General features: G+C 42.4%; 1 protein-coding gene across 1 annotated transcript; it reads right to left on the reverse strand.

Annotated features, from left to right (window-relative positions):
* Positions 1 to 318: 318 nt before the first annotated feature.
* Positions 319 to 19,014, reverse strand: nus1 (NUS1 dehydrodolichyl diphosphate synthase subunit). Its single transcript, XM_024000651.2, has 5 exons — positions 18,472 to 19,014; positions 17,612 to 17,746; positions 9,157 to 9,309; positions 6,712 to 6,811; positions 319 to 5,703 (listed from the first exon to the last, which is right to left on the reverse strand). Exons 1-5 carry the CDS (start codon positions 18,836 to 18,838, stop codon positions 5,613 to 5,615), a joined length of 846 nt encoding a protein of 281 aa, XP_023856419.1. The 5' UTR covers positions 18,839 to 19,014; the 3' UTR covers positions 319 to 5,612.
* Positions 19,015 to 21,579: the final 2,565 nt, after the last annotated feature.

The following is a 21,579-nucleotide window of genomic DNA, read 5'->3' on the forward strand; positions in this document are numbered from 1 at the left end:
TTGTAAATGAGAACGTGTTCTCAACTTGCCTACCTGGTTAAATAAAGGTGAAATATATATATTTTTTTAAAGAACAAATTCTAATTTACAATGACGGCCTAGGAACAGTGGGTTAACTGGCAGAATGACAGATTATTACCTTGTCAGCTCGGGGATTCGATCCAGCAACCTTTTGGTTACTGGCCCACCGCTCTATGTTGTTGCCATTGATCTTATGAGGATGAAACTATAGAAGTGAACATATAAGAACAGCAGTTCAGTTTATAATCAGTTTTCCTTTTAATGTTCCATCTTCATTTAAAATAGGTACACAGGTAATTTGTTTCAAGATCATTTTTATGGATCAATAAAAACTGTTTTACATATTATTTACAATCATACACAGATTAACAATGTGGTTGCCATGGTTATTTCAGCACTACACAGGAGACATTATAAAAAAATGTGAAAACCCCTACCAGCCCTTACCCCAGCTCATAGTGGCTTTGGCACTGTTTACAAATAGAAAGTGTCTGTCTGTCTGTCTGTGTGTGTTATTTCCCCCTGCACCAGACTTAAAATGAAAGTAAACATTCACAAATGAAGTACAAGCCTCCTACAAGGTCACATCTTCATTAGTGTTTTCATTTCACGGCTCTATTTACAGTTAGCTGCTAGGCCAGAATACGGGGAACCACCAATACTTTCTGCCATCCCCTTGTTGATCAATCAGCAGGGAGAACCAGAAATAAGTTATTGGGAAGGAAAGAGTAATGAAAATATGCTTTTGTCGTTCTGCCTATACATCATAACTGTACAAACTATGTTAACATCTCATATAAGACTCTTTCTGTTCAGTGGCCCCACAATGGTATTGCGTAACAAAATCAAACAAATGTGAATCTAGCACTCACGACTACTGCAGTCATTGATATTCCAGAAAGTTGGTTCTAGAATGGGTAGGAGAATATAGTCAGCTTTGCTTCCCAAGCTGCGTCATCAGAGCTTGTGCAGACCAGCAGACTGGAGTGTTTAAAGACAAATTCAATCTCTCCATATCCCAGTCTGTTGTCCCCACTTGCTTCAAGATGTCCACCATTGTTCATGTACCCAAGAAAGCGAAGGTAACTGAACTAAATGACTATCTCACCGTAGCACTCACTTCTGTCATCCCGAAGTGCTTTGGGAGGATAGTTAAAACCCCCTAAGGGCACCGGCTGCGTCAATGTAAGTTACAACAAAAAAGTCCATCAAAATCCGTCAATTTAAGCTAGAGATATGTTTTTTTCCGCATCTGCGGTGAAAGGTGGCAGAGCTAGAGCGGTATTTGTCAGACCATGAGTCATCTCGAAAATTGGTATTCTCACAAATGTCTGAAGCCGGTTACGACGTTGAACTGCAGTCAGGTCAAGACCCTGGTGAGGACGTCGAGCACACAGATGGGCTTATGGTAGAGAAATTAACGTTCAATTTGCTGGCAACAGCTCTGGTGGACATTCCTGCAGTCAGCAAGCCAATTGCACGCTCCCTCAACACTTGAGACATCTGTGGCATTGTGTTGTGTGACAAAACTGCACATTTTAGAGTGTCCTTTAATTTAATGGTCCCCAGCACCTGTGTAATGATCATGCTGTTTAATCAACTTCCTGATATGCCACACCTGTCAGGTGGATGGATTATCTTGGCAAAGGAGAAAATACTCACTAACAGGGATGTAAACAAATGTCTGCACAATATTTGAGAGAAATAAGCTTTTGTGCATATGGACAATTTTGTGATCTTTTATTTCAGCTCATGAAAAATGGGACCAACATTTTACATGTGGCGTTTATATTTTTGTTCAGTAAAATCTGAGCGTCCCGGATTTACATTTACTATGTTATGTCTAGTCTATGAGACCAGGCTGCACCGCCACCTTACGCAACAACCTAGACCGGCTACAATTCGCATAACGCACCAACAGATCCATGGACGACGCAATCGTCATTACAATGTACAATCCCACCTGGACTGAGAAATACCTATGTAAGAATGCGGTTAATAAACTACAGCTCAGCCTTTAACACCATTGTGCCCTCTAAGCTCAGTGCCCTGGGTCTGAACCCCTCCCTGTGCACCTGTGTCCTGGACTTCCTGACGGGCTGATCCCAAGCGGTGAAGGTAGGCAACATCTCCGCCATGCTGATCCTCAACATGGGGGCACCACAGGGGTGTGTGCTCAGCACCCTTGTGTACTCCCTGTTCACCCATAACTGCGTGGCCACGCATGTCTCCAACTCAATCATCAAGTTCGCCGAGGACACAACCTCAGAAGGCTGAAGAAATCACAAACTTCTACAGATGCACAATGGAGAGCATCCTGTCCGGCTGTATCACCGCCTGGTACGGCAAATGCACCGTCAGCAACTGCAGGGCTCTCCAGAGGGTGGTGTGGTCAGCCCAAGGCATCATCGGTGGCACAGGAAGGCCAAGAAGATCATCAAAAACCTCAGCCACCCAAGCCACGGCCTGTTCACCCCGCTACCAACTTGGAGACAGTACAGGTGCATCAAAGCAGTGACCAAGAGWCTGAGAAACAGCTTCTATCTCCAGGCCATCAGACTGTTAAACAGTCACCACTAGCCAGCCTCCAACCAGTACCCTGAACTTTAATTATTGTTTACTAGCCAGCTACCACCCGGTACTCTACCTTGCACCTTAGAAAACATTCCACAGGGATGCTGGCCCATGTTGACACCAATGCTTCCCARAGTTGTTTGAAGTTGTCTGGATGTCCTTTGGGTGGTGGACCATTCATACACATGGAAAACCTTTTAAGCATAAAAACCCCAGCAGTGTTGCAGCTCGACACAAACCGGTGCGCCTGGCACCTACTACCGTACCCCGTTCAAAGGCACTTGCAATTTCCATCTTGACCATTCAACATCTGAATGGCACACATACACAATCCATGCCTCAATTGTCTCAAGGCTTAAAAATCCTTCTTTAAAAACAGTCTCCTCCCATACATCTACACCGATTGAAGTGGATTTAACAAGGGGCATCAATAAGGAATCATAGCTTTGACAAGATGTCATGGCAATAACAAGTGTTCTTAAAGCTGCAATATGCAACCTTTTTGGGCGACCAACAAAATGTACATAGAAATGTGAGTTATAGATCTGTCACTCATTGAAAGCAAGTTTCAGAAGCGGTACAAAACATTAGGAAACCTGCTCTTTCCATGACAGACTGACCAGGTGAAAGCCATGATCCCTTACTGATGTCACCAGTTAAATCCACTTTAATCAGTGTAGATGAAGGGGAGGAGACAGGCTAAATAAGGATTTTAAGCCTCGAGACAATTGAGACATGGATTGTGTATGTGTGCCATTCAGAGGGTGAATGTGCAAGACAAAATATTTTAGTGCCTTTGAATGAGGTATGCCAGGCGCACTGGTTTGAGTGTGTCAAGAACTGCAATGCTGCTGGGTTTGTCACATTTTCCCATGTGTATCAAGAATGGTCCACCATCCAAAGGACAACCAACCAACTTGACACTCTGGAAAGAATTGGAGTCAACATGGGCCAGCATCCCTGTGGAACACTCCATGCCCCAACAACTTGAGGCTGTTCTGAGGGGAAAAAGTGGGTGCAACTCAATATTAGGAAGGTATTCACAATGTCTTGTACACTCAGTATATATGTATTCTGGACTCTGACATTGCTCATTCTGATATTTAATAACATTTTGAATTGTGTACATTGTTTGTATTACTAGGTATTATTAATGCACTGCTGTAGCAAAAAATACAAGAATTTTGCTGCACCTGCAAGTATGTGACAGAGTACAGCTATGCAGATGACAGTAGGTAACAGGGACCTTCCCTTGTCCTTTTGCAGTACGGTTGAATACATTTTGCAATGCATAGAAAATATKATGTCGAAACAGCTGACATCGCAAACCCTCTAAAACAAAACCATCTTCAATTCGAAGGGGATGTTTAGATGTGTAGTGCTGCATCTGAAAGGGAGTGGAGTAGTGGTTGGAGCTGCTCTCAGCTGCGTAGGCCAGTGTGTTTGATCTAAAAACACAGCATCCAGGGAGATGCAGCTCTCCTGCACACCTCAGACAGTTATGAAGCGTTTCAAGTTGCTTTCCCTTTGAATGATGGTGTAGTCTTTCATGCATTTGGATGATTGCTYCATATCAATTGAGAAGGACTATAAACCTGCATCGGAGTCCCTCCCAAGTCACACAGCTTTCAGCTAACAAATCCAAGGTGACTATAGRTTGACTCTCAATTGTTCAATAGTTGATCATTTGAGGTTTAAAAGCCACCAGGCGCTTGACACCTCTTGGTGCATACAGTACTAGGGATACAACACTTGTTCACCACACAGTACATGTAGAAAATTAGGTCATACAACACAACTATAAAATCAACCATTTACATCCGTTCCATTTATCTCAAAGGAAGATTATTCACAAGACATTGTCAGTCTGTCTTTAAACAAATCCAATCCAAACAAAGCAGGTACTGTATATATGGGGTTTTCAGTAACATTTATTGATCATTTAAACCGACAAGTTCCATGTGGAGCAACCCACCACACCTTCCAATGACAACCCAACCACTGGCACATTAGCTAGTGAAGGATTGGGAGTTTTAGTCCCATTGGTATTAAAAGTTAGCATGATGGTGAAAATACTACTGTATGCCATCTAACCAAAGAGAAAGAAAATACTGAATCTGGGTTTTAAAAGAGTTAATGAGATAAGGAAATAACAGAACAACACTTTAATACAATAGTTGGATGAACAACCGAAGGCAGCACTGAGGATTCTTACGGGGCCGTTCAATATGCAATCATCTTCACGTTATGGACGGAGCAATAGAAAGAGTAGTGATGGTCATGGGGGACATTGTATACAGACAACTGCTTTCTCTTTCTTCCCACTGGATTGCAAAGATTGGACTTAGTGTAGGTTAAGTGTGACTTGCTGGCTGAGCTTCACACACGTACACAAGCAGACACAGTCCACCAATAGTAACTTGGAATAAAGACTTAAAAGTACAACCATGTAGTCAGTCATCCTTCACACCATGTGCAGAGTATAGTCACGGATTACAGAGCTCTCGTTCCAAAACCTCTCGTACCACATTGATCAAGCGCTACACTTGAAGCACTTACATAAAGTTCATTTCCATTCAAACCCCCAAGGAGGGCATACCTCAGGGGCACAGCAGGTGCAAGATCTAGAACGAACAGAGAGAGAGAGAGAGAGAGAAGAGCGAAGCGAAGCTAAACTGGATTTATACCATACTGCTAACCATGTCCTTCAGGTGATGTTGGTTCCTCGTTAATCCGACTGATGCGGGGGTAGATGTTCAGTGCGTGACGCTACCTTGGCAGGGCCCGTACTACCCAGCATGCCTCACAGAGGTGGCCTGGCGAGCCTTGCGCGTTCCAGATGAGCAGAAAAACAGTGAGTGAGTGGTGGTGGAGATGCGATTTGATGTGGCGGTACGCTGTCTGCTTGTTCTCTAGCGCCTGCACTGTAAACAGAGACCCGGGAGGAGGAGGGGCTAGGGCAGCTCCTACCCCACCCATGTCGTTCCCCTTCCTCTGAAGGGGGCCTGGCCAATCCCTCACTTCCCCAGCCGCTGCTCACAGGAGGCATAGTGCTGAAGGGCACTGAATAAGTCCTCATAGGAGACATCCACATGGGAGGGTAAGGAGCTGCAGGAGAGAGGGAGGATGTCAGAGATATATACTAGAGAGACACCTCTAGCCTACTTCAGATGGCAGCAGTTTATCTCAAATCAAATCAAAGTTTATTTGTCATGTGCGCCGAATACATCACACCTTACAGTGAAATGCTTACTTACAGGCTCTAACCAATAGTGCAAAAAATGTGTTAGGTGAAGCACAAGGCACCAGTAAAACTGCTGCCAATTCTTCCGGCGCCATTTTAACAAAAAATAATGCTAAATAATGTTGTTAAAATAGATACCAAGCAATAAGGGATCAACAGAAATGTCATGTTACATTAGCAAAGGCTCACAGTAAATACAATTATGTACTTTACGACGGCAGTCATAAAAAAAAATCTGTGATTAGCAAAAGCTGCTGCTTGAGCTACCGTCAAAGCAGTTACAGTACTATACCGCCATCTAGTGTTTAGTGAAGGTAAAAGTCCTTACAAATACAGTATCTGTCAAATAAAATGTTGCTTTGTAAACACTGATAACGTTCAATGATGTGGGCCATTCTGACAACTTCATGACTCCCAAACAATGACACGTCTGAAAAATAGCATTGTTAGTGATGCATCATCATCTGGTAAAGTCTAATTACACATCTTATGTAGGCTGAACTGCAACATTAACTCTCAGTATTTCCATGATCCTTAAAATAGCCCTACTACTTATACAAAGTTGCAGAGGCATTTTTAAAAAGTCTTGCCAATCGTTCAAGCCGGGAGGTAAGTGAGGCAGCAGAGACCGGTTTACCAGTTATTCTGCACAGATGAACACAACAGGCCCATATCCATTCTACTCAGGATGTAAAGCATAAGCACACACTTCCTCTGTCTCCCACACACACAGCGAGTGGTTATAATGGGACAGGAAGAAGATGAACCTCTGTCATTCCTGTCCAGCTCTACAGAGCAGCGGCTATCCCAGAATGTCTTCTGCACATGAGTAAGGCAGCCTCATTTAACACACACACACACGCAATACTCACATGAACTCTGTCAGTCTGATGTGCCAGGGCAGGAACCCCAGGGTGCTTTCTATTGGGCCGAACTTCAGAACCAGGTCAGGATCTGGTGTAGTCTTCGACTCTGCACAAACCGAGATAGCATGGACAGAGGTCAATGAAAAACACAATCAATGGAAATCTCATAAAAGTGTCCTCTGCGGAGCATTTAACCCTCGAGTCATTTTTTGTGGTCCCACGGAAATCAAATGAGCATAATAAACAAAATCCATCAAAATCTGCCTGTTGAAGCTAGACATACGATTTCTCTACATGGCGGACRTCCGCATCTGCGGTGGAAGGTGGCCGAGCTACAGCGGTGTTTGTCTTCTCCCGAAAACGTCTGTACCGTCCGAGCGGTTTGGCCTACAAGCTAATATGACCACTCTATGGAAAGATGACTCACGAACATGTCAGTTGTTTTGCTCCAAGACCCCCACAAGCCGCACGGGACTCATCTGAAGTCGGTACCACCGATCTGCCAACTTCTGTCTGAAGCGTCCTAACGGTTTGGCCTCTCAAGAGCATGTCGATTCTTTTGCTCTAGGACGCCCCCAAGCCTCACAAGACTTGATGAATGGAAGTATAGTGCCTTCAGAAAGTATTCACACCACTTGACTTTTTCCACATTTTGTTGTGTTACAGCCTGAATAAAAAATAAAAAAATCATAGAGATTTTTTGGTCACTGGCCTAAACACATAATATCATAGTGGAATTATGTTTTCAGAATTTGTACAAACGAATTAAATATGAAAAGCTGAAATGTCTTGAGTCAATAAGTATTCAACCCCTTTATGTCAAGCCTTAAAAAGTTCAGGAGTAAAACAATTTCCACCAGACACTGGGAAATGAATTCGCCTTTCAGCATAACAAAAATGGCCGACTTACAGTTTTGACTTGGAAATGGTTGTCTAGCAATGATCAACGACCAATTTGACAGAGCTTGAAGAATTTAGAAAACAATAAAATGGGCAAATATTATACAATCCAGGTGTGGAAAGTTCTTGAGCACATACCCAGAAAGACTCACAGCTGTAATTGCTGCCAAAGATACTTCTACAAAGTATTGACTCAGGGGTGTGAATACCTATATAAATGAGACCATATTTCTGTATAAAAAAATAAACATACATTTGCAAACGTGTTTTCACTTTGCCATTATGGGGTAATGTGTGTAGATGGGTAAAAAAAAAAGTATGATAGACACCTTTAAAAATATAGAAAACATTAGATCAAACCATGAATTGGGCCTTACTGATATTAGTCCATAGTAATGCATTGAAAAACAGATTCATYCATGGAAAAACATATTTTGTTTTGAAGTGTTTGTCCTTTATCTGAGAGATATAAGAAAAATATCAGGAAATTATTATTTTTTGACATATTTAGGAGGTTGCTAAAGCATAAGGACTGTTGAAAAGATTGAGAGAACCTAGAGATCTGAAATGACAGTTCAATTTCTTCTTGAATGTTAGGCTGCATGTACACAGGCATCACAATTCTGATCTTTTTGCTACTAATTGGTATTTTGATCAATCAGATCTTCTGCCAATAGTTTGGCAAAATAATCAGAACTGGGCTGCCTGTGTAAACACAGCCTTAGAGAACAGCAGCAGCAGCTTGCCAAGCCCCTTAGATAGTGAGATGATTAGAGAGTCCCTTTCGCTGTGCCCCCCTGGATCCTGACAGCGAGCGGGTCTCTGACTTCTGATTGTACTGACGAGCAGCTGCACTTACTGGGCCTGAGGTAAACACACCATAACTTTACGGTACACTACGCTGGACTGAAGTGAACTCTGCTATCCTCTGTAGTTTATATTCTGTCTGGAGACCATCTTTCTCATCAGTTTGTTCATATTCCTGCCTTGGGTCTCATCCATCACCTTCTACTGAGCGAGTACACACGGATGTGTTCCACTGAAGTACTCGTGACGTGATTTACAGCGGGTGAGGGTGATCAGTCTTAGCCAGGGACTAACGACGGGCAGAGCTGGGGTGGGCAGAGGGCTCAGGGAAAATAACCCACTGAGAGAAGAGCTCTCTCTGGCACAGACTCCCAGTGCTTCATGTTTCCTTCATCTTTTGATCAAACACTGTGGAAGGCTCGTCTAACAGGGGGCTCCTTGACCTTTACTCATTCCCTTTACACCATCCTTGCTGAGCTTCAAATAGAGTGAAATTGCTACTCTCAACATCATGCCAAAGGAGAGCTGGTGAGCTAAGCTTCACTCCAGCTTGTAATAGTATGGCACAGATTTACTATCAGATTTACAGTCTATGATCAATAGAATGTCTGTGGGGTTTAACCTGATAAGATAAAACAATGAAATAAAAGGTATTGTCCACTGCCCATAAATAACAGCACTAAGGACAATAGTGAGAACCAATGTCCTGTCCTCCTCCTGGTCATGGGGGAGGGACCTCCTCACCTCTGAGTAGAGAGTCAAGCACAGTCACGTTGATGTCTTTGGATGTCTTCTCCATCTGTTCCACAGCGCTACACAGCTGCTGTGCTGCCTGGACGATCCTCAGCTTCCCATCGTCTGGAGACAGCACCTTCACCACTGCCTGACACGACAGCACTGTGGACACAGACAGGAATACGGTCATAATAAGCCCCACAAAACACAAATACCGGTACTCAGGCACAAACACACCCACACACAGTAATAATACCAATCAATGGTAAACGTATCTGACTAAAGGTCAGTGGGTGGTAACTCGGAAATCCTGCTTCACAATCCTGCTGTTACGCTTGAATATTGCATTCATAAACAGGTGATTGTTGGATTACAAAACAATGAAGAACAGGAATCACAATTAAGAACAGGATCATATAATTCATAAGTTATTTAAGTGAATTATAGGGTATTTGAACAAGATTTTTTTTTTACATTTTAGCATACACTCTTATCCATAGGGTTAAGTGTCTTGCTCAAGGGCACATCGACAGATTTTTCAGCTAGTTGGCTGAGAACCTTTCGGTTTGCTAGGCTACCTGCCGCCCCATTTCCTTTGGTGAAGAGAGTTCCTGCACAACTCCATATGGTCTAATTCTGACTGTATGCCATAACAGATTGACTTGCTCAGGGGATAAAGGTGTTGTGCCAAAAGCAGATGGAGAGTAAAACCGCACAATGCATCTTAAATTAGCCCATACAGGCTGGCTGCAGTCCACATGCACTTTAATAAACAAACGCCACAGAAAATATAAACAAAGGCCTGGTGGAACTGGAATCCATCTAAATAAAATTATAAACTATAATATTTATAATCAGTTTCAAACTTCATTCAATAAGTGATGAATTGTGAAAATTGCACTCCCAATGATGCCTTGCAATCTAAACTCGACCCAAAGTGTTGTATCCAATATAATTGAATTGTTTATTTATTCATAATGGTTATTTACAACCAAATAGCCTACACATGGCAGAGTTCTGAATGCTTCTCTGTTGTAGCCCTTCCAGTTTTTCCAGGCTATGGTGTTAAATAGGCTTGATGAAGTGATGTCCTTCATTTATTACTCATCATTAATGCAGTCTTTYTGTGCTTATCAATGCACAAGAGCCTTTTCTTCACCACTCCTGTCGATAAAATAACTTTATCCAAAATAAAGTCATACACAAGTTTTGGTGTGCGTGACGTTTCAAATGCATTTTGTCATTACTAAATGTGTAATGTGATAGGCATTTTAAAATGACTATTTAAACTAGGGATGCACGATAAAAATAAAAAAAATCGGTGAACATATCGGAATCGGACGACATTAGCTAAAAATACCAACATCGGTATCAACCCGATGTCTAGTTTAACGGCGATGTGAAAAACTGATGTCAAAGTTGACGTGCATACCTATATAACATAGGTACATGACGTAATGACGCCACGTAAAACGTTGCGCTACACCTGCAACTCAGCATTCCTAACCTAGCCCACAATGTCTACTGTGTGGATCGAACAGTCCACAAGTCGAGCAGTCATTTGAAAGAGTAAGAACATTTCAGCAAGACAACTCAAAGGAGAAATCCATTAAAGCCAAGATAATGGAACTAATGTCCCTTGACAATCAACCGTTCTCTGTCATGGGTGATGTTGGCTTTCGCGACTGGTCGAGCACCAGTACACACTAACGTTACGAAGTGCGCTATTGTTCAGATGTTGCCCTACCGGAGTTACACAGTAGTAGCGTCACTGCTATTAGCGTCACGACATACATACTATGGAACGCCGTTTGGGTTTTTGCGTGTCAAAAAAAGATATGTCAAATAACACTATTTGACAATAATACTATTTGACGCGTTAAATAAGCTTTAACTTGACACGTCATATAACACAGTTTTAATTATAGAATGTTGTGGGTTCTGAATTTGCACGTGCAAGCCAAGCGCCACCACTACTATCAGCACTGTCAAAGCTGTACAAAAAAGACTGCAAACAAGCAAACACCAGCCACGAACGATGTGCTTACAATAATAAATAATTATTTTAGCTTTAGCTTGGTAGCTAGCTAGCACCAATACAACCAGCCTGAAAACAAATGACCAGTAGAAACTGCAGTCATTTTCACTATTCTTAGCAATGATTTAGGAATCCTTGTAAGTATTAGCTAGGTAGCCACTTGTTGTTCAACTATTGAAATTCAGRTCATAAAAATAAATAGCTAGCCAGCTACTTAACCCTGTTGCCCAAAGCTAACATTATAAGCAGCCAGCTAGCTTCATCTGGCTAGTGAGGCTCGACCTGACCGAGTTGTGTTGTGAAGCTAGGCACAATAGTGGAATTTGCGGATTGCCTTCAAAATAAAAGTACCTCTTTGAAAGTGATGCAGAAGGTTACAATTGGTGGAATAATGCCATATTTAGACCAGATACTGTCAAACAAGGTTGGAATGTGAAGCAATGAAATGGGGTARCAGTCTACTCGGTGACACCCACAGAACACAACTGTGAAGTGTTTACGCAAATATTAGCATTATAGCTCTTATCGCGGGACTGTGACTGTGTGAAATCACCTCCCCAGTCAGCCTAWTGTGTGTATTGACATTCATATTGCACTGTACAGCTTTACCTAATGATTGGTATCAATGAAATGGGGTAACAGTCTACTCAATACCCAAGATATTTTTTCCCAACGTCCTCCTCAGCATTATCAGACTCAAACATCCACACAGTATTGTTTTTCCTCAGGTATAGTGTTCAATACATATAGGTTGACAATAAATGTGGCTCAATTCACAGTTGTTTCAGAGTCCCGCAATAAGAGCWACGATGATAATGTTCTGCGGGTGTCACTGYGTAGACTGATACCCCATGTCATTGATCCACAATCCATAGGTAAGGATGTGCAGTGAAATAAGTATGCCCCCAATGCAATTCTAAAGTAAAATTTCWGATTTTTCTCAAATTAACAAATTACTGTATTTTGTTGATTTTATAGAACATTCCAACCTCGATTCCAACCTCGATTAGCATGTTCCACTAAATTCCACTATTGTGCCTAATCCGTATTGTGGCTAGCTTCACATAGATGGGTCCGACCACCATTTATCAAATAAGAACTGTATTATGAATTAGGGTTATTTTGATATAGATGACACCTAGCTATATAAACTCAGCAAAAAAAAGAAGCGTCCCTTTTTCAGGACCCTGTCTTTCAAAAATAATTTGTAAAAATACGAATAACTTCACAGCTCTTCATTGTAAAGGGTTTAAACACTGTTTTCCATGCTTGTTCAATGAACCATAAATAATTAAATGAACGGTCTTAAGACACTAACAGCTTCCAGACGTTAGGCAATTAAGGTCACAGTTAGGAAAACTTAGGACACMAGAGGCCTTTCTACTGACTCAAAAACACCAAAAGAAAGATGCCCAGGGTCCCTGCTGCGTGAACGTGCCTTAGGCATGCAGCAAGGAGGCATGAGGACTGCAGAGCCCGGATCTCAATCCCATTGAGCACATCTGGGACCTCAGTGGTAATCGGAAGGGAAAGAGCTTCAAATAGGCAACATTTAATTCTCTATTTTAATTCTCAATGGATGTAAAAACAGACTACGTTTACCTGCTGTTTGAGGCAAAGGAAACTATACTTTGCTAAGCTCCACAGGGATGGTGAGTTAAGACATATCAGATATAGTATCATATCACAGAATGGGAAAACCAGGTAGACTAGTCCTACTTCTATATGCGTAATCAGGTGCGTGTCCATACTCACTGTCACCTACACCTTCTACACCCAGTGTCACCTACTTTATTTTCAGCAAACTTAACATGTGTAAGTATTTGTATGAACAGAAGATTCAACAACTGAGACAAACTGAGCAAGATCCACAGACATGTGACAAACAGACATGGAATAATGTGTTCCTGAAAAAAGGGGGGTTCGAAATCAAAAGTAAGTCAGTATCTGGTGTGGCCACCAGCTGCACTAAGTACTGCAGTGCATCTCCTCATGGACTGCACCAGATTTGTCAGTTCTTGCTGTGAGATGTTACCCCACTCTTACACCAGGCACCTGCAAGTTCCCGGACATTTCTGGGGGGAATTTCCCTAGCCCTCACCCTCCGATCCAACAGGTCCGAGACATGCTCAATGGGATTGAGATCCGGGCTCTTCGCTGACCATGGCAGAACACTGACATTCCTGTCTAGCAGGAAATCACACACAGAACGAGCAGAATGGCTGGTGGCATTGTCATGCTGGAGGGTCATATCAGGATGAGCCTGCAGGATGGGTACCACATGAGGATGTCTTCCCTGTAACGCACAGCATTGAGATTGCCTGCAATGACAACAAGCGCAGTCCGATGATGTTGTGACACACCACCCCAGACCATGACGGACCCTCCACCTCCAAATCAATCCCGCTCTASAGTACAGGCCTCGGGGTAACGCTCATTCCTTTGACGATAAATGCGAATCCGAACTTCACCCATGGTGAGACAAAACCGCGACTCGTCAGTGAAGAGCCTCTTTTTGCCAGTCCTGTCTGGTCCAGCGACGGTGGGTTTGTGCCCATGGGCGAAGTAGTTGCCGGTGATGTCTGGTGAGGACCTGCCTTACAACAGGCTACAAGCCCTCAGTCCAGCCTCTCTCAACCTATTGCGGACAGTCTGAGCACTGATGCGGGGATTGTGCGTTCCTGATGTAACTCGGGCAGTTGTTGCCATCCTGTACCTGTTCCGCAGGTGTGATGTTCGGATGTACCGATCCTGTGCAGGTGTTGTTACACGTGGTCTGACACTGCGAGGACGATCAGCTGTCAGTCCTGTCTCCCTGTGGCGCCGTCTTAGGCATCTCACAGTACAGACATTGCAATTTATTGCCCTGGCCACATCTGCAGTCCCCATGCCTCCTTGCAGCATGCCTAAGGCACGTTCACATGCCCAGGGACCCTGGGCATCTTTCTTTTGGTGTTTTTCAGAGTCCGTAGAAAGGCCTCTTTAGTGTCCTAAGTTTTCATAACTGTGACCTTAATTGCCTACCGTCTGGAGGCTGTTAGTGTCTTAACAACTGTTCCACAGGTGCATGTTCATTTAATTGTTTATGGTTCATTGAACAAGCATGGGAAAGAGTGTTTAAGCCCTTTACAATGAAGATCTGTGAAGTTATTTGGATTTTTATGAATTATCTTTGAAAGACAAGGTCCTGAAAAAGGGACATTTCTTTTTTTGRTTTGTTTATATGGATGATTAACAGTTAGGCTGTTGATTATAGACCTAATTAAGTTGGGGTTTCCTCTCTCCTCACTTTTCTTAGACAATAAGGCAAAGGCTGTTTTCTCGTCTCCTAACTCTGCTGCTACCTCCACAGCATTGTTCTCAGCAGCAATATGCTGCTTAACTTTGCTATTATGCCCATAGCAATATGGTCTAGGAAAAGGCACCAATTCAACAGTGAACTGATGTGTTTCAGAACCGCAGACAGCGACCGCTATCCAATGCGGCAGATGGCGCATCTGTTATAAAATAATATTTTTATTAGTGTTGCACCATTGTTCCTACGTAATATAACCATATACAATTTCAGCAGCAGGTCTTAGTGATTGGCTGTGCCATCCCCACTGCCTCCACAATGGATCAGTCCACTCAAACAGGCGTGAATCAGATAGTTGTCTTGTACACGATTATTAAATATTTTTTGCTGCTGCTCGACTAAAGAAATCTCAGTCGACCAACAGCCTATTGACAAAACAATCGACTAAATGGGGTCAGCCCTTATCTCCACAGTTTTGCAAACAGGCGTGCGTGATGTAGTTTAGAATCAAAGTTACCTGCTACATATCTCAGAGTTCTGCGCTCAGCTCTTTTGCCGCCAATTGCTCTCGGTGTATCCATTATAGTTCAGTGGGTGTATCATACAATGCGTTCATATGGCAGAGGGAGACACATTCATAACTACATTGCAAAGGCCTGCCCGGCGTCCTGTGACAGATGTCGCCTCATCTGTGCAAAAGCCCGCCATTCGAGGAAGCAGCAAATAAAAGTCAATGCATGGGCATCTCGGCCATTTGGAGAGCATAAGATGGGGAGTTTGAGTCGTTCAGTCAGTTTCCTCTTGATAATACTAGCTATAGCATCAATTCTTAAGTTTCACAGTGCTATCTGACAAAGGTATTGATGTGAGTTTCTGTGCCTCTGCCTCCCAACACATTGTTTTCACCATATCAATTGCGGCCGGTAATATCAAAGTTTCTGCAATAGTGTGTGGTTCCATAGCGTAGCGGGCTTAGCCCTTCACCATGGGAATGATTCAAGTGCAACAGTCAAGTGCAGCCTTTTCTCATGATCTAAGGGAACTCTCTGGTTGAATTTTTACTTTTAAAATTTGAATAATTTTAATTTAGATATTTATTTACAAAAAAATGTACCCCGTTTTCTCCCCAATTTCGTGGTATCCAATTGGTAGTTACAGTCTTGTCTCATCGCTGTAAATCCCGTACGGACTCAGGAGAGGCAAAGGTCGAGAGCCGTGCGTCCTCCGAAACACAACCCAACCGCACTGCTTCTTGACACAATGCCCACTTAATCCGGAAGACAGCCGCACCAATGTGTCGGAGGAAACACCGTGCATCTGGCGACCGTGTCAGCGTGCACTGTGCCCGGCCCGCCACAGGAATCGCTAGTGAGCGATGGGACAAGGACATCCCTGCCGGCCAAACCCTCCCCTATCCCGGACGACGCAGGGCCAACTGTGCGCAGCCCCATGGGTCTCCCAGTCGCGGCTGGCTAATCAATACAACGGTACGACAATGTCTTAAAGTAAAGGACTGCCATTTCTCTTTGCTTATTTGAGCTGTTCTTGCCATAATATGGATTTGGTATTTTACCAAATAGGGCTATTTTTTGTATACTCCCGGGTGGCGCACTGCCGGGTGGCGCAGTGGTCTAGGGCACTGCATCGCAGTGCTAGCTGCGCCACCAGAGTCTCTGGGTTCGCGCCCAGGCTGGGCTGGGTTCGCGCCCAGGCTCTGTCGCAGCCGGCCGCAACCGGGAGATCCGTGGGGCGACGCACAATTGGCATAGCGTCGTCCGGGTTAGGGAGGGTTTGGCCGGTAGGGAGGGTTTGGCCGGTAGGGATATCCTTGRCTCAGTATGTTAAAAAATAAAAAATAAATAAAAATAATAATGTTATAAAATGTATGCACTCCACTGTAAGTCGCTCTGGATAAGAGCGTCTGCTCTTGGCTGGTAGGGATATCCTTGTCTCAGTATGTAAAAAATGTAATAAAATGTATGCACTCTACTGTAAGTCGCTCTGGATAAGAGCGTCTGCTAAATGACTAAAATGTAAATGTAATGTATACCACCCTGCCTTGTCACAGCACAACTGATTGGCTCAAACGCATTAAGAAGGAAAGAAATTCAACAAATTAACAAGGCACACCTGTTACTTGAAATGCATTCCAGGTGACTATCTCGAAGTTGGCTGAGAGAATGCAAAGTGTGTGCAAAGCTGTCATCAAGGCAAAGGCTTCAAAGGCTACTTTGAAGAATTTGTTTAACACTTTTTTGGTTACTACATGATTCCATGTGTGTTATTTCAAAGTTTTGATCTATTCACTATTATTCTACAATATAGAAAATAGTAAAAATAAAGAAAAACCCTGGAATGAGTAGGCGTGTCCAAACTTTTGACTGGTACTGTATATTATACCCACGTTTTCAGTCGCAATTTTCTTTTACCACATGTAGGCTAAATGATTTCCATATTGATTTTTAAAAAATGATGCCTGACTTGTTCTATGGTAGGCCTACAGTACTTTTAAACTCATATGAGAGGGGTTGTAGGCTTAATTGTTCATTTTTGATGTTGCTTGATGAAGACACGCTGTTAGCAACTCTGTGCTTTGTCTTGAGACTAAAATATAATTAGTGTAGCCTACAGATGAAGAAATGTAACCTTTATGGTCTGCACGTTTGTGAATCTTTGCATTATTCAAGAGTGTAATGGGGTTTGTATCCATTTTTCAAACGTGTAATATGGTTAAAGATGAAAAGACGCTTGCATAGTCGAAGCACGCTGGCTAGTGGCTATACTGGGATATTTCATTGGGATATTTACGGCAAATGCCCGTTGCCAAGAGCCGAACCATCTTGTGGCACATGATGTTCCGTTGCTAATGTGAATTGAAAAGTGTACTTTAATGCTGCCTCTACAACTTTCATTAATGAGAAAAAACCCTTAGCCTGCCCGGGAGCAGGTTAGTTCTTAAGGATTTGTTGCCTTAAAAATGTACCTGGCTAAAATGTGAACTACTTTCGTGGTACCGGTTGTCCTGAGTTCAAAGTTACCTCACTAACTCCTTAAACAAAATACGTAGTATAGGGCTCAGCTCTTTAGACCAGCACTCCTAATCTGGGAAGCTTGACACAAGCTTGTCTCACCTTGATTGTCCTGTTTGTCAGTGCCATTGTTGAGGAACTCTACAGAGTGCTGCTTGGAGCCTTCCAGACCCAGGAGCTCCTGCTGCTGCTTCAGGATCTCCTCCATCAGCCTGGAGTTGTTCCTCCTGAACACACCTGGGAACCAAAAAGGGATATCTGAGCAATCCAATAGCCTATATCATASGGGGGGGGGGGGGGTACACCCAATCTCAACAACTTTGAGACAAGAAAAATTAGAGAGAAATCATTTGCTGTCTTTTAGAGCTGAGATCTGAAATTAACATCATGATATAGCAAGTAAGGCTAGTCATTAGAGGCAAATAAMGTGTCATATGACAGATTTGGCTGTGAGAGACTGATGACATAAGTCAGCAGACATTGAGGAACAGCGCCACACCACCAAACACTTAGACGGCCATCAAGAAGGATTCAACAATATTTTCCAACAACTAGCCAATGACCCAGTAGGAGTGGCTGTGGTGAAACAGGAATAGCAATACAGTGTGTGTGTGTGTAACCTTTCAGTTAAGACAATTCCCTGTAGGCTCAAATAACGAATTAGGTGAAAAAGCCATTGGGCAAACCTTGAAAGCCTATTGAGGCTTCTCTGTCTGAAATCATCTATGTAATGATACATTAATTACTAAGCATATATGGCAAAAGTGGGTTGTTGTAGACTTCTGAAAGGGAAGAAGGCCAGATAAAGCCATTTACTATCAGATTCTTTTTTAGATAAGTTATCAAAGATTACTAAGCACCAAAATAGAAAAATTCACATGACTGTCTGCTGGTGTTGTATTTAGCACTTTCTGGTGTGAATAAAAATAATGAACACATTTTATAATCAAATGATATCTTACCGTGATTATCGTACACACTGATATAAGATATGCCGACTGCCATGCACCACACGACAAGGTTGGCAATGTCTGTGTATCTCGGCTCCTCTTCCGCTATCAACAAGCCTATATGGTCAGGCAGCTTCTCCAGAGATTTCCCATCCGCCCCCCAGCGATACCGACGACCAACGCGTTTACCGGGTGCAGGAACGAGCTTTTTCTGTTTGGGAAACGAGAGAGCTATCGGCACAAGAAGCGCTGCTAAGGCTCGTGACCATAGCTGCCCATTCCAATTGCGAAGGCGGATTCGGAACAAAGTGATAAGCGTTCTATGAATGTGGAGAAGGACATGCAGAACCCGCCACACGAACTCGTACACGAGAACCATTATGCAGCCCTCCTCGACAAAATGTCAAAATAGAATAATTATCAGAAATTCATATAGCTCTGCATTTCAAGTCTAGTAATGATGGCTATACACTAGTCTAGTTCTGTGAGCCATTTCGCTTACTCCCAACACCTCCGTTTGCCGGCTGCCATCTTCATCCAACCATTACCCTCTGAACCCGGAGATACACGTAGCTCAGTCGAGCTCAGTGATTGGACGATTCAGCAAACATGYAATCACGCGAGATCTAGGGTTGTACTTTCTATCGCAACCTAGATTTAAAAAATGTTTATTGGAACAATAATAACAATATTACACATCAATACAGTTACATTATTGTGAATATAATGGTTAAAAAAAATGAATGAATGAATGAAATAATAGAACACTAAGCGAAAGAATAGAACACTAAATCATTAACATGGTAGATGTAAGAAAATATTTTAAAATAYGTTTCTTTAACTTTTGGGATAACTGGACAAGTAAAGTAAAAGGTASTCGCTTTTGACCATAGCATGGGTTGGTCACTTCCATAGCAATATATTGAATTATAATCACCAAAAATTCCTTCATTAACTGCCAATTGTATCCACTTATTGATGCATTTTTTATCCAAAAGATTCAAGTCATTAATTTGTAAACTTAGAAAAGAGAGAACAACCTCATAATATAACAAAGTGTTCTTAATAAGTCCTAGTAAAGGAAGTGGAATTGCTTTGCAAACCTTCAAATATTCTCTCTGAGTAATATTAACCTGAAATTTACCAATGAACTCATCAAACGGCAAAAACTCCCCAGTGTTGTCTACCAAATCACATACAACCTAGAGGTCATGTGCAGGTTTAGTACCCTAGAAGTGCAAGTCTGTCTGTGTATTCTACTTATACCTATTTACTAATGTATATTGCAGTAGCTGTTAATACAGCAGTTCAATGTTTTTTWTATATAGGCTACACAGCTAAAAGTAACTTCCTTATGTTAGGTTATATTATTAGAGTAAGAACTCAACGGACACTGTGAAACGAAGTTTTTWCTTCCCAGAGGGTCAATACAGCTGCATTTGACAAAGACATGGTTTCACCCGTGGTAGTATACAGTTGAAGTTGGAAGTTTACATACACTTAGGTTGGAGTCATTAAAACTCGTTTTTTCAACCACTCCACAATTTTCTTGTTAACAAACTATAGTTTTGGCAAGTCGGTTAGGACATCGACTTTGTGGATGACACAAGTAATTTTTCCAACAACTGTTTACAGGACAGATTATTTCACTTATAATTCACTGTATCACAATTCAAGTGGGTCAGAAGATTACATACACTAAGTTGACTGTGCCTTTAAACAGATTGGAAAATTCCAGAAAATGATGTCATGGCTTTAGAAGKTTCTGATAGGCTAATTGACATCATTTGAGTCAATTGGAGGTGTACCTGTGGAAGATGTTCAAGGCCTACCTTCAAACTCAGTGCCTCTTTGCTTGACATCAGCGGAAAATCAAAAGAAATCAGCCAAGACCTCAGAAAAAAATGTAGACCTCCACAAGTCTGGTTCATCCTTGGGAGCAATTTCCAAATGCCTGAAGGTACCATGTCATCTGTACAAACAATAGTACGCAATTATAAACACCATGGGACTACGCAGCCGTCAAACCGCTCAGGAAGGACACGCGTTCTGTCTCCTAGAGATGCGAAAAGTGCAAATCAATCCCAGAACAACAGAAAAGGACCTTGTGAAGATGCTGGAGGAAACAGGTTCAAAAGTATCTATATCCACAGTAAAACGAGTCCTATAGTGACATAACCTGAAAGGCCGCCCAGCAAGGAAGAAGCCACTGCTCCAAAACCGCCAAAAAATCCAGACTACGGTTTGCAACTGCACATGGGACAAAGATCATACTTTTTTGAGAAATGTCCTCTGGTGTGATGAAACGAAAATAGACCTGCTCGGCCATAATGACCATCATTATGTTTGGAGGAAAAATTAAAAGGGGAGGCTTGCAAGCCGAAGAACACCATCCCAACTGTGAAGCACGGGGTGGCAGCATCATGTTGTGGGGGTGCTTGTCTGCAGGAGGGACTGGTGCACTTCACAAAAAAGATGAATCATGAAGAAGAAACATATAGTGGGTATATTGAAGCAACATCTCAAGACATCAGTCAGGAAGTTAAAACTTGGTCGCAAATGGATCTTCCAAATGGACAATGACCCCAAGCATACTTCCAAAGTGGCTTAAGGATAACAAAGTCAAGGTATTGGAGTGGCCATCACAAAGCCCTGACCTCAATCCTATAGAACATTTGTGGGCAAAACTGAAAAGGTGTGTGCGAGCAAGGTTACACCAGCTCTGTCAGGAGGAATGGGCCAAAATTCACCCAACTTATTGTGGGAAGCTTTGTGAAGGTTACCTGAAACGTTTGACCCAAGTTAAACAATTTAAAGCAATGCTACCAAATACTAATTGAGTGTATGTAAACTTCTGACCCACTGGGAATGTGATGAAATAAATAAAAGCTGAAATAAATCATTCTCTCTACTATTATTCTGACATTCACATTCTTAAAATAAGTGGTGATCCTAACTGACCTAAGACAGGGAATTTTACTAGGATTAAATGTCAGGAATTGTGAAAAACTGAGTTTAAATGTATTTGGCTAAGGTTTATGTAAACTTCCGACTTCAACTGTACATGTTATATCACCTTAAAAAGGGTTATTTACAACTTATTGAGTATAAGATGTTGGA

This window comes from Salvelinus sp. IW2-2015, linkage group LG14, assembly GCF_002910315.2.
Source record: "Salvelinus sp. IW2-2015 linkage group LG14, ASM291031v2, whole genome shotgun sequence".
Lineage (NCBI taxonomy): Eukaryota > Metazoa > Chordata > Actinopteri > Salmoniformes > Salmonidae > Salvelinus > Salvelinus sp. IW2-2015.

Excerpts from the sequence above, each read along its gene's own strand:
- nus1 (XM_024000651.2), bottom strand. The coding sequence starts at position 18,838 with ATGGTTCTCGTGTACGAGTTCGTGTGGCGGGTTCTGCATGTCCTTCTC. Across the intron at positions 9,310-17,611 it reads TGACAAACAGGACAATCAAG|TGCTGTCGTGTCAGGCAGTG; the intron begins GTGAGACAAGCT and ends CTGTGTCCACAG. Across the intron at positions 6,812-9,156 it reads GCTTGACTCTCTACTCAGAG|AGTCGAAGACTACACCAGAT; the intron begins GTGAGGAGGTCC and ends CGGTTTGTGCAG.